At 38.3% G+C, this 14111-nt stretch overlaps 1 protein-coding gene across 2 annotated transcripts in view; it reads left to right on the forward strand.

Annotated features, from left to right (window-relative positions):
• LOC134671908 (guanine nucleotide-binding protein G(o) subunit alpha) overlaps positions 1-14111 on the forward strand; it is a 66079-nt gene that overhangs the window by 7534 nt on the left and 44434 nt on the right. For both annotated transcript variants that reach the window (XM_063529767.1, XM_063529768.1), the window contains exons 2-3: positions 6206-6248; positions 10478-10619. In XM_063529767.1, the coding sequence (XP_063385837.1) occupies positions 6206-6248; positions 10478-10619 (185 nt within the window). The remainder of the gene's footprint in view (positions 1-6205; positions 6249-10477; positions 10620-14111) is intronic.

A 14111-nucleotide genomic window follows, 5' to 3' on the forward strand; every position in this document is an offset into this window, starting at 1 on the left:
TCTATGGGCATCAAAGGATTGATTTCGCCGCGCCGCGCCGCGCCGCGTTCGCGCGTTGTTCGCCTACGTAAGACGTAGCGTTATGAGAGCAGAAGAATATAAATGATCGTATTCGATTCATAATTGTTACATATTTGCCGAAACTTATTTTTAAAATGTGTCTTTCAATTAAAAGACATCAAGATTGTTTACCTAATTTCTAATGCTAAAAAAAACGAACTATAAGGTCCATTTTGTATTTCTGCTAGAGCAGAAGACAGCCGTCAGTTAGGGTGAGAAAATATAGTCCTCATATTGCTCTTTCAGCATTTAGCTGCTTCTCGCTCTTGCTGGTCCTGACCTGGCCGCGTAGCCAAGATGCCGATCGCTTACGCTCCGTAGCGATCGAAACGCAACTGTCACTGTCGCACTAATATGGAAGAGTGATAGAGAGACATAATGCTTTTCGTTGTCGAAGCGATAGCGATTGTAACCTTGGCTAGGCCGGCTGACCTCCTGACCGTGTAAACAGTAAACACTATAATACAGTACTGTGTGTACTAGGTTTAACGGTTGATTCAAATCTCTGAATCACATTTAGGGAATGCTAGCGGGACTGAATGAGTATGGCTAGAACCGGGAATTTCCAGATCCGGGACTGAGTTTCTATAGAACACTAGTACCGGCAACACATGCTGATATTGCTGATCACATTACATTGGTGCACCTGAGAACTAGGCTCGCCCTTGCTCGTGCAATGAATACGCGATCACATCTTTTGCTGGTAGTTAATTGACGTGTCACGTCATCATGTCGTGCTGTCCGGGCTTGTTCATAGGAGTTACTAAACACTTCACATTAACCAGTGTAAGTCTGATCTCTGATTACGTGTGTTGTTATGAAGCTTCAGGTCAAGTAACACTAGTTTTGAGCACATAGTCGAGACAAGTTTTAAGATAGCCAGATTTGGTCATGGAGGTGACTGTAAATTGCTTTTGTGTCATTGATTCACACTATTAAACTACGGTTTCTGAGGTGAATTGAAAACGTTAGCCTGATATAAGTACATACCTACCTATTCAAAAGTTTACTTATTCGAATAGTTTTTCCTTGATCAGTAACACGAAGTTAACAGGTTTCGGCCGTCTATCTATGACATACTTACCAGTGGCGGAGCGTCCATGGAACTCGATTCCCATCGGCTTGTCTGATATTCGAGTCTTGGGCCATTTTCTTTAAACTTGTGAAGAAAAGGAAGACCAAAGACCAACTCAGCTACGGCTTGCCTACGAACTATTTTTATTTCACTTAGTAAATTTTATTAATAACTTGGTGACCGAACATAAAACGTGGTGGTTAAGAATTAGCCTTATGGAAAAACCACCTGAATAACGTTCAAGTTTTCTTAATACTTAGCGCACATAAATGACTAAAAGTGTTGGTATTGTGGTACTATGAAGTTCTAGTCTAGGCTACTTGTAATGGGAATATACCAGGAAGAAGCCAGTTCGTCTTCAGGTCCTAGAATAAAGATGTCAAGGGAATGCATGGCATTGACATCTCGATTTTTGTCACGAAAAGGAATAACAAAAAATCTAATAAGTAATAGTAGTTAGGGACTTAGGGACCAATTGGTATGGCGATATTATCAATTGTTAAAACTCAGAGCAAATAAGGTGAAAACCATATTTGAAATGTAGGTGCCACGTAACTTGACGCGATTCACTCAATTGTATTCAGCCTTTAACCTGTTGGGTGTTCCATGTTAGGAGCGGTTGCGCTGTAGCTAGCTAGTGGCTACATATTTTATCGGCAGCGGCGGGTGTTGCGGGCACGCGACTCGCCGATATTATCGCTGATAGCACGATACCGAGCTGTTGTTGCCATCGCTAATGGAGCACATCGCTTCGCTGTTTTATACAATCAAAGCTTAGAACTTTTATGTGTATAACTGCAACATTGCCATGCCATGCCACATGCATGGTGATGATGTTTGATTAATGTATGGAGGCGTTTTGTTCATACATACTTCTAAAATTGTAATACTAGCCTTATGAAATTGGGCTAATATATGTGTGAACATTTGGCATATGTATATGTATGAACTTCAAACCTTGTTATCAGTTAATCAATACATTGAAAATAAAATGGCAACAATAAGTACTTTAACTTTGTTTTTAGGTGATAGGTATTAGCGCTTTTTCCTTATCTTAATGGCACGCAAAAAGTCCGCTTTTCGGCAATTTTTCCATAATAAGATATGCACGCACCTTTAGTTCCAACCATTGGGAACACATGTTGCGCCCCGTTATAAATTCGCAAAAGCTTTACAGAAATGTATATAATAAATATTTGTATTTATTTACATGTTATTAAAAATAATAAGTTAAATTAGTAAGGATTATAAGTAAAGTAAGTAATCCCAAAGAAATCTCACTTCTTCATGTAAGGAAATTTTAACGAGTTAAACGGTTTCTATGCGGTGAAACAATTTACCTATATAACCTTATCTTATACCTGCAAGTACTCACTCACACCACAGCTAATACTCACCCTTAGGCAAATTGTAACCGCGTGTGCTGAACTTCCAAAGCTTTCACGAATCACCAGATAAACTTACCCAGCAAGCCTATTATGGATCGCTTTATCCACATTTATTCACGTGATAAAACAACTGTCACTTTTTAACTCTGCGGGATAGAAAGAGACGGACACCGTTTTATCACACTGTCACGTAGACAAATACGACCATCATATCCGTACAGGATTACATTAGGCGATTCGCGTTCCGATAAGGCCATGGAAATGACAGTGCCAACGTCGGTTATCCAAGTCGTCGCAAGTTACCGAAGCGCTGTCGCATCGCGCCGTGGGAACTGAGGGCCTACCGCGAACCCCGTTCGACGTGTTGCCTCCCAGTCACACTTAAGTACGAATTTACAAGTGCGACAGAGAGGCAACACGTCGAACGTGGTTCGCGGTAGGCCCTCTACCCGTAGATAATGGAAACCAGGGAAACTTTCCAGATTCATCAAAGAGATTACCACCAGCATGTCATTGTCGAAACCAACTAACTTAGTCGGCTTGGTGTGACGGTTTGATACTCTACTACTAAATTGAGTTAATTGTGTGAATTAATATATAAACAGTTAAACAGTGATAATGGCTTACGAGTTACATAAAACCGAATTTCGTTTTTTAAGTTAGGAATCAACTTTTGTAATATGTCTAGGAATGCAGAACGTAGAGCCATAGAAAATAGGAACTAGTAGTGTGTGAACATGCGATATCCATATTATCCACCGAATTTTATTGGAAAAGTTTACAAGAAGCATTTAGACGTGTAAATAAAAATAGAGATGTTTCAATTGGATTTTAACACGCTGAATACGAGGTGTCATGTGAAATCTTAACGATTCGTCTGTTATTGTCAATTTGTCACCAATATAAACATTTTGAATGCGTAAATCTTTGTGCTAATATTCGACATTTTTAGTCACGTAGCTGTGTGTTCAACTAAGTTAAAGGAAAACCGATCAACAATGCAATATTTATTAGATAAACCCTCTCGATCAATACATACAATATATAATACGAGTATAACATGTTACAATGAGTTTACCTTTATTTTGATTGACAAATAGTTTAATTTTAATACGGTATGTGATTTTACCACGTTGTTGTAATAATTATAATTATTATCACCATCATACGAACATTGCCTACAAACTAACTTTAAAACATCTGTACTCATAGTTAATTATTCCGTGTTTGTTTAACATAATTGAAGTAATAAGTGCTTGCAAATGTGTTAATTTGTGAAACTTAGTATTTGTATACCATCCGTGCCCAAACAAACATTAAAACATACTAAATCTAAATATCCTAGTACCCATTCAGAGCAAAACTATAGTGAATTCGCTAGCAGTTAGCACGAATATGAAATCAGGAGACGAGGCGTAGGTGATATGTGTATCTCCAGGGTCAGAGATCGGCCGCTGCCGCCGACCCAATTGATGACAACTGGGGTCACGATGCCTGGACCTGTACTCACAACACTTATTTAACGCGCCATTTCAAGTGAACCAGTCCACACGTGATCTCGAATACGCGTGGTTTTAAACAGGGCTATAGGTCAAGTTATATTAGAGAATAGATAAGATGTTTTGTGAATAACGTAGCTGCATTCGACAGGGCTCGTTTTGCGACACCCACGGTTGTCGCGGCAATTATGATTTGCTCTTAATAGACCACTTAACATTGAATCAAAGGTAAATGCTTGCGGTTCAATCTAGCTAATTCGAGTAATCACTTAAGGTACCAATTTGTTTCATGTTCTTCTCTTTAACGCTTCATCTAATTATAATGGGTAGGTTCTTATGTATTTTATGATAATTATGATTGATTACAGTTTTAAGAGTTAGACCAAGAAAAGTCTGCAGTGATTTTGATACCCCACGCAGTGCAAGTGTCATTTTAAACGTCAAAGTTCTATGAAATTATGACGTATAAATGACACTTACCCGGCGTGGGCTATCAAAATCGCTGCAGACGTTTCTTGGTCTAACTCTAACAGTCTTACCAATATTTTTAAGCAGTTTAGACATAAAAATACATTTACACATTTTGGAATCTCATTAAAGCACAGTAAGGAGAGGTTTAATGAGCTAGCCAAAGCCATGCCGTAGATTCTATTAAATTAACCGGCTATATATTCATTTTAAGAGCAATGTTATGTAGCGACAAAAGAACCAAAGCTTAACAGTTAAAAAAATTGTGACACAGCATGTGCGTCTAAATATTAGACCGACTGCATTCGATTCACGTATTTTATAGCAAGACATTTATTAAATAAATACGAACGAACAGCATAAACCGTTAAAATATTAAGAAGTTTAAGAACTTTTAAATTTGTTTACATGTCCATCTTTAAATGGCTACTTATATCTGTTATTTGGAAATTTAGCGTGTTCTCAATCCCCGGCCTCGGGTCGCGGATCTCAGATCTTGCGCGTTATTTATTTATTCGCCCGCTATTTTTAACCGTCTACCGAGACTTGCATATTGTGAACTGTAACAGTTTACATTCGTACGGTAATTAACTGCGTTTATATCATTGCGCGTTTTATGGCAGCGGTCGGTCGATCATCTCGAGCTCGACAGATTCGGACAAAATATATATGGGTTCTGGTTTATTTGTATTTTGTACCCAAATAATAACGTTCTTGTAACTAATGTTTGCAATTTTGGAATAGTTACATACGATTAATCAATAAGCAGATATTAGGCTCTATTGTCCATATTGTAACTTGGCGAAAAGGGGAGACAAATTTTGATTTCGAGCTTGTGTGACACACACCCTGGAGCCCATTTAAATTGTCATAAGGAGTCATCTCTACACCTTTTAACTTAGTTAATGTAAATTATATGTTTACCAATAATACACAATGTGAACCATAGCTCAGGTGTGGTCCAGCTTAGCGCCTTACTTGGTCACTTATTCTTAATGTATATTGCTGTATTCAATGCCTGGTCCCATAACCTATTGGGTTTGGAGTGGAATTCTTCCTGAATTGAATAGTGTAAAACATTATTTGTTCAAACGGTAAAACGATATATATATATTATATTCATTTGTTCAAGTAAACTGACAAAATATAAAATCACAGACAAGATAGTCGCCAGCTCATGGCATAAGGTTTACAACCTGTTCGGTTTTGTAATTTTTGTAAACTGTTCTGTTTTTGTTCTGTTGTTGTTTTGTTGTTGTGTGTTTCGGTTTTGTAAACTGGGTTCAATTACTGAACACGTAAATATGCAAAAAAAAACTAACTTAAACTGCATAGGTACGTAATAAATTGTCTGTTTTGCCTCTTTCTGGTGAATCTACTAGTTGATCAGCGTCGGCTAATGCACAAGTGGGCGTTAGAATAGATAACGATATTATATTAACCCTTTATAAGGCCCGTTGACAGGGACGTGCTATCGCAGAATTTGTTGCAGCTATCAGAAGCCTACATTTCAAAAATCTATTTTAAAAGCAAGTTGAATATTCAATTAATGCAAACGATTTTGAGCCCTATTATTAAAACAGTATGGTTGAATTTCTGATTGAGCGTATGTGGTCGATATATCGCCTCTGCCTTATAAAGGGTTAAGATAATGAATCAACTGATATGTTAGTCTGCTTGTATAGGAACTGTATTAACCGTTGTCTTTGTTTCAGGTGCTGGAGAGTCCGGCAAGAGTACTATAGTCAAACAAATGAAGTAAGTGTATTATATTTGGACAATACTTTAACTTCACTTGAAGTCATTTATATATTTAATGTATTTTACCTTCCTACCTATATCAACATGGGTGACAATTTGGTCAGAAACATAGGACTTATTTGATGAACATTCATTGATTATATGTAACTTTCCTATTAGTTCATAGGGCGAAAGAAATCAATGACCAGATTGTTCTTCTACTACAAGGCACAAATACCTGGATTTGTAATATATTTTAGTTGAATGTATCAGGTAGTTCATCTTATCTTATTGTATATAACGAATAGTGACAGGCATATCAATATTATCACGTAATATCTTGTCCAAAGCTGTACTTTTCACTCGGTCACATGCTTGTATCTGTCCTCTGTTTCGACACTTTTTTTTTACGGCCAATCCAATCACACCGCTTGCTCCATTGTCCACATTATTGCCGAATGGTGGTTTCCGATTCTCTAATTTATCCTACTGAAGTAGTTTAGGCGTCTGTAGCTCATCTTCAAACTCGAAAAATTATGCTTTTATTTTGAACAAAGAACGTACGAACACCATTTCCGACTTTACAGTATACATATTATTAATAATAAACAAATGACTTCGTCGGATCTATAGCGTACCTACATAGTTTCTCCTCTTGGTCAGCAAAATTAAGGTTCAAACCATGTTGGTCGATTGTTTGGTTATTGTGTTCTATGTTTCATTTCGATCATTATTAATCAATCAATAGTCAAAACTCATCGACTGTTAGACGATGGTCTTCTTCAGCAATGATTTTTTATAATATCCTTTAATCTTATCATATAATCGAAAGTTCCAATAAAGTAGTCATTATGATTATACAGTATATAATATTATCCTTGTTAAATCACGGCGGTTTTAAGCGATAGGGGTAATTACCAAATAATGACGCAATTCAACGAACATGTACCTTCAAATATTATCACTAACGCCTTCTACAGTCTACTATTGATATACACATCATGATTGTCCACTATCTGCCACTATATCTATGTACAACTTGTCAACAAGCTCTTAACATTTCGCCGACTTATCGATAATATTGTACATGTTGTAACGTTTATCGCGACCGATAGCATCCGTATTTTACTTTAGTTAGATCGATCGTTTAGGATTATGAGACTAATTTAAAACTTGCCTATACATCATAATTTATTGCATTCAGTGTTATCTAGTACCTCTTGATAACATCATTCGGCAACATAGTACTTTGGCTTGCAATTTTACCCAAAATTTTTAAATTACTAAAAAAATTGAGTTTATATATTCGATTAAAGTGGCAACTGGAAAGTACTCTTTACCATTCATTGTTGGCTAGTATTCAGAGTTTGAGGAAACAACATGGTTCCCAAATCGACTCTCAGGATCAAAAGTCAACATATATTATGATCCAGATAAGACTTCACGGAATCATTAAAAACGCACAATTTACGATCCGTTCGCATTCCTCCTCTGAACAGAGCCTAAATCATTGTCATGCTTTAAATTTACAGATTATGTAGGTGTAAACAAGGCAGACAATGACGGTGTTTCTGACGTCATTGACTACGGGCAGGGACCCGGATACTAGATCAAACTTGTGACGTGGACGATCTTATACAAATCCTTCAGTATACAATGCGTGTGAACGCACTTACATCAACACACTTAACTAGCTATTGGTATACCTTATCGCACTGTAATAAGGTTTACAAATGATCAGCTAACTGTTTTGAGGTTCGTAGCGCCTAAAGGAAAAACGCCAAGTCCATCTATGAGTGACGAATTCCCTGGTATGCGTGACTCAGCTGTCCTCTATGGAGAAACTCATTAAATAGAATTACTAAGTCACAAGGCCATTATAGTATGTTATGATTAGTTGAATGAACTTGATTCTATTTCGGTAAAAAATATGACATATACGTCTTGATCTTATATGGCGACAAATCTTCCGTGACACTATTATGGCGAATCCCAAAATGTTAACACGACTTTACTATGTCGACATATTTTCGACCAGCACGCTCGTCGCATAGTTTGAGTTTCCATTGTTCATATTCTTGAAACGTATTCGAACAATCGCTTGTGGGAAACGGTTAATAAGGACGGGTGCCGACTGGTGTGACGTCAGGCCATTGTCGAAGGATCCACGTATACCCAGTGCTTCTTGGGCCTTAGGTACCGGTGTGTGAAAGCGGGACACTTGTCATTATCGATTCCTAGTATTCCTGACGATACGGTCGAGACTTCGAGTTTCTGTTTGATTAAAATTCATCAGTTAGAGGGTTTGGTTCTTACGTGATACAGTTTGCAGCTGTTATTGCTATTTATTGGTGTAAATGCGAAATATCTATTTATGACACGCGATTGAGTTATGAATTGCTGAAACATTCGCAATGCTGTATAATCAAATAAATAACATGTTTTCTTTCTTCCACCCTGTCGCTATTTAGAAAAATGTAGGTGTTGAAGGCGAGGCGTTTCAGGAAATAGATTCTTTAGCTTTCACATCACAAGTTAAATTCTTAATGATTACACAGTTCTATGTAAAAAGTACCTACATTACCTACTCTTATCTGTTGATATCTTAAATAATGTAAAAACTTTGTTCTTAAAAGATTTGCTATTTGACATAGAAGGTAATGTGTAAATAAAATAATACTAGCTAGAGTTAGACCAATATAAGTCTGCAACGATTTTGATAGCACACGCAGTGCAAGTGTTATTTATACATCATAATTTCATAGAAATTTGACGTTTAAGGCTTGGCCACACACAGAGCGCGACGCAGCGCCGCGTCCGCGCCGCGTGATGCCGACGCGAAGCCTGGTCAAACAGGGCGCGCGCCGATCGCGCCGGCCTCACGCTCTCAACACGCCCTCAAGGCGCGCGTGAACGCGGCGCGGCCGCGCGGGAACGCGGCGCACCGCTCGCTGCCTAACGTCCGATCCTACTGATGTGACCTTGCGCGACGCGGCGGGCCGCCGCGTTCGCTCGGCGCAGCGCTGCGCACGCGCCGCGCGGACGCAAGGGGCCGCGCGGCGCGGGGCGCGACAGAAGCGGGGCGTGATACCGGCGGGACGCAGTCTGTTTGACGTCGGTAACCTGTTAGCATGTGCCGCGGTCGCGCGGCGTGGACGCGGCGCGGACGCGGCGCTGCGTCGCGCTCTGTATGTGGCCAAGCCTTTAAAATAACACTTGCATTGCGTGTGCTATCAAAATAATTGCAGACTTATCTTGATCTAACTCTGAACACACCCTTTGTCAATTCTTTGGAATTTTTACACAGACGCGTGTGAAATCTGCGCTAGAACAACTGGGAAATAAATTAGGATGTGACAAGAAGTTGGCAGAGCTCGTCACAGTCTCAAATGTAGCACAAAACGTTTGCACTCTCTCCGTCGCGCCGTAGTGTTCACTTCAAAGGGTTCGTCTTGGGTTGACAGGTGCGATACACCACGGTACAGATATCATAGAAAGAACATGACGGGACTTTGCATATTATTGCGTATATCCGGTTTCGATTAATCGGGCTTGACATTCCTTTTTAAATAATATTTGAGTCGTTTTTTATGCCGCCGCTTCGTTGTGCCTTTCAAAAAATTGGTCAGTTGATTTTTCTTTGATAGTATCACATAGGTAGTATGTTGTAGCGCAAGCCTGCAAGTATGACTATACTAAATGCTGGTATGCTGAAGTAGATTTAAAATGCTTAGTGTCACTCATAATAAGTTAAGTTAATTCAAGGTCCGTGACACTGGCAACAAAATTAATTAATATAATCTGTAACGTTTTCAGCACTGTATTTATTGTCAATATTAAGTGTAATATGTTTTCAATGTCACTCTTCTGTAATGACTGTTTATGCCAAAATAAAGTACAAATAATAATTCTAAGCGATATAGTAACGGTGCCTAATTAGCGAGTACTGAAAGAAAAGTCTTGATTCGTTATATTTTGGTGTAACATCGATTCAGTTTAGAATTATAGCAATGTAACATTATTATAAGTATCTTAGTTTTAAATCTATCATATTTTCGATCGGCAGTATCGGCACAGAGCTGGCCTATAATAGAGCTAGATCAAGTTAAGTTTAACTTAGCCAAGCTAAGCTTGGTCTAACTCTAGACCAAATTGTGACCAATGTCTGACTGGTAAAATGATAGGAAGTAGGTCTACAGTTTTGCTCCATAATAATCAAATCTCACGTTACTTTCGTTTGTCTACAGAATTATCCACGAAAGTGGCTTTACGAATGAAGACTTCAAACAGTACCGGCCGGTGGTGTACAGCAACACAATTCAGTCGCTCGTCGCCATCCTGCGCGCCATGCCCAACCTGGGCATCACCTATGGCAATAAGGACCGGGAGGTAAGGGCTTTCATAGCAAAAGATGTTCTACCGCAGGGCTCCCCAAACCCCGGCCCGCGAAGCGTTCCAATCCGGCCCGCCGACAGCGTTCCAATCCAGCCCGCGGGAGCCAGGCTCCAGGGGTTCAGCCCTAACGCAGCAACCAGACCCCTGTTCTAGCGTCTCATTCTATGGAACTTGCTAACTATGTAAACAAAAGTCACTAGTAAATTCATCATTCAGAGACAATTTCAATATGGCGGTTTGTTTACATAGTTAGCAAGTTCCATAGAATGGATGTAATCCACCAATTAACCTACATATAACAAAATATCAATTTGTTCAGTAGTGGACCAAGCAGTTTAAGATGACTTGTCAAGATTTTTTTTCAGGCAACTCTATCCAGATTCAGTATTAAGCTAATTTTCTGGAATGGATCTCGAGATCGTGACCTGAACGATTTCTAAACGTGCATATATTAATTGCTTATCGTATTGGTTTGAGATTTAAACTGCGGGCGCAGCACGGTTGCATTTTTATCGACTATCACTATGCACGTCCGTTTCGCACTTACATACTTGTTAGAACGTGACAGGCATGGTGACAAGCGATAAAAACGCGACCGTGCTACGCCGCCTGGTATTTTCTTGTTTATCCGAAAGAAATCTAATCCATGCATTCATCAAATGTCATTATCGATCATTAACCTCACGAAAAGCATAAATAATACGGTCAATTAACAAATTTGAAATCAAACTATGTTAAGTGTATATCAAATTAAGACTCATTACACTGATCGCTTGTTTCACAACACTACAACGACTTAAATTTGTATAGTGGTAATTCAAATCGATAGCTAATTAAAATCACATTCGTTTCCGTTCACGGTCCATCGGTCGCCACGATACTTCCTGTCTACAAAAATGTGGCCAAACACTTTCTCTGATGCGTCAAAACAAGGCGTCAATTTAGTAACACCGTTTAGTACGTCGTATAAACGTTTATTTATATAACAATTTATAAACTTAAATTTAAAAAGTATCACATATCAGGTAAAATTTTCTTACAAATTTTACAAACCATTGCATCGAATGTTAGTAGAAATTTTTAAATTCATATTTAATTTGGGGTAAAGGCACGTGGGGTAGGATACATACCAATATACTTCAAAATAGCATATTTGCGAATTTTGGTCATACTTCATATTTTTTTGTTAAGTGTCATATTTATTTTGCTACAGGTAATATTAGCCACGCCACTTCATATGCTTTGCTCCCCTAAACGAAAAGTTCACCTGATATATGCTTTATTTCAAATCGTGTTAAAAATAAACAAAATAAATGAAGTAAAGCCCCAAATTTGATGAATTGGATATCAGTACGAGTAGTACGACGCTCCTAAAATAAATCCTCTGCCGGTCGTGCTTATGCCTACACATATTACGTGAATTACTCGGTGGTGTTCTATAAATATCGGTCGACAGTAAAAAGTAATCTCGATTGGACGACTCGATCTAAGTAGGTACTTACACAGAGTGCGCCTCGAGGCCTATTCAGAAAAGAAGATATAATATCGCCGTAATACCAATCCAATATGAAAGAATACGTCACTCTCACCTCACATATATGTAACATGTGTAGAGCAAGTGAGCACTCGCAAGTAACTAGGTTTTCGATATCATTTTGATAGTTCTAATTCTAATGCACATAGAGAATAAAGCCAGCGTTTCCGTTGACCACATGTTGATTGCGAAGTGATTTTAGTAGAGCGCATATATCCAACCGCAGTTATTGATTTAGTATTTTGGGTAGTTTTGTTTAACTAGTGTTACATCAGTCTTAAGAGTATCATTAATATGATTATAAATAAATAAAAAACATAAACTAGACAATCCGTAAATACTACAGGCTATTTTTTCATATCGTCCTTGTAAGTTTAATATTTAAGCATTTGGGCACTGTTAGGAATCGGTCACACAAGATACTACTTTGATTAGTTTCAATCAGTCAATCTTTTAACTAATTTAAATCTACAATCATTTCTAGTCGCTGAGGCATGCTACCGAAAAAAAAAGAAGAAGTTTTAGCAACATTCCATGTAAACTAGACGTGCGGAATAGTGAACACAGTAAAATTAGTGAAGAACCTTAGGCTGATATCCTATTTATTTCTATGACTATGATTGCCTTTAGTACAAATAGAGGAAATGATGACGGCGACGACTTGTGCGATGAGATGACGAGTTTTATCTGTCAGATTACTGGTACGACTTAACAAGTTACTGGTACAGCTAAAAGTTGATACATACATATTATTGGACGGGATAGAACGTTTTGGATTGGCGCAGAATGAGATAAGAAAACATGTACATACTAATATCGTACAGAAATCGATACTTATGATCACATACATCGAGGTCTTTAGCACAGCGTCGCCGTTCCGATTCGCCGCCAGACCAATTCCCTTGCGATTTCCGAAAGTTTAGTCTATGCTGGTATAGCTCTAATTGCATAAATATCGATTGTAACACAATAAACACAAGTAGTCAGAATTCATTCATAAAGTAGCGATGACATGCATTTAATTGCATGGAATAAGTAATAGTACCTACAATAATAATAGTGAAATAAGTAAAGTATGTAGTGCTGTAGAACGTTCAAGAAATTGTCCATGTCAAAGATCAAGCATATGGGGAAAACGGTAATTTTAGCTGGAATGTACGTACAATGTACATCTCTTGGTTACGCCCAGCAGTCGAAATGTGACAGTCGTTAGATTCGTCCCAGCCATGAGAGTAACAATCAGGTTAAATAGCAAAGATTGTAAAGGTTTTATCCTTTAAGATTTCATATGGCATTCGTTCTTATTTCCAAAGTGACAAGGCACATTGAGTTTTCTCCTGCAAAGAACCCATGTTTCAATTCCCACCATACCTTGGAGTAATATTTCACGTCTCGAAATGGTAGCAATATTCAGTTTCGTGTAACTGCAGCGGTTTCAATTCCAACCAATGCTGTTCGTATGATCAATAGTAAGTATTTATTCACGAGTCTGCTGCAGCTTAATGCATTGTTTGTCGGACATTCGTCTGTACCGTAGCCAATAGTAATAGAATTTATAATGAGATGATATTGGAATCCTCAGCAAATCTAGGTTTCGTGAGCGAGCAGGGGTAGATGGCTGCGAATGATGCGATACCAAAATGAGATTTTGAATAAGGTAGACATGTAGAAAATCGCCCCCATCTTCCTCGATATTCCGGTAGATTCATGACTACACAACATAACGACATAACTGTCCGAACCGCATCAGGCGAGGTATGGTCCTGTCTTGTCTCATTCTCTCCCCAATTCCACTACAATAACACGGCTTCGCAACAACTCACCCCTTCATTATTTATATTATTTCATAACACCTGTATATATCTATATTCTATGTAGCTTTCCATCGTTATACTTAAAATATAATGTGTCATAATTTACGGGTTCATTTCTAGAACAGATTCAAAACGAAT

This window comes from Cydia fagiglandana, chromosome 16 (genome assembly GCF_963556715.1).
Source record: "Cydia fagiglandana chromosome 16, ilCydFagi1.1, whole genome shotgun sequence".
Classification (NCBI taxonomy): domain Eukaryota; kingdom Metazoa; phylum Arthropoda; class Insecta; order Lepidoptera; family Tortricidae; genus Cydia; species Cydia fagiglandana.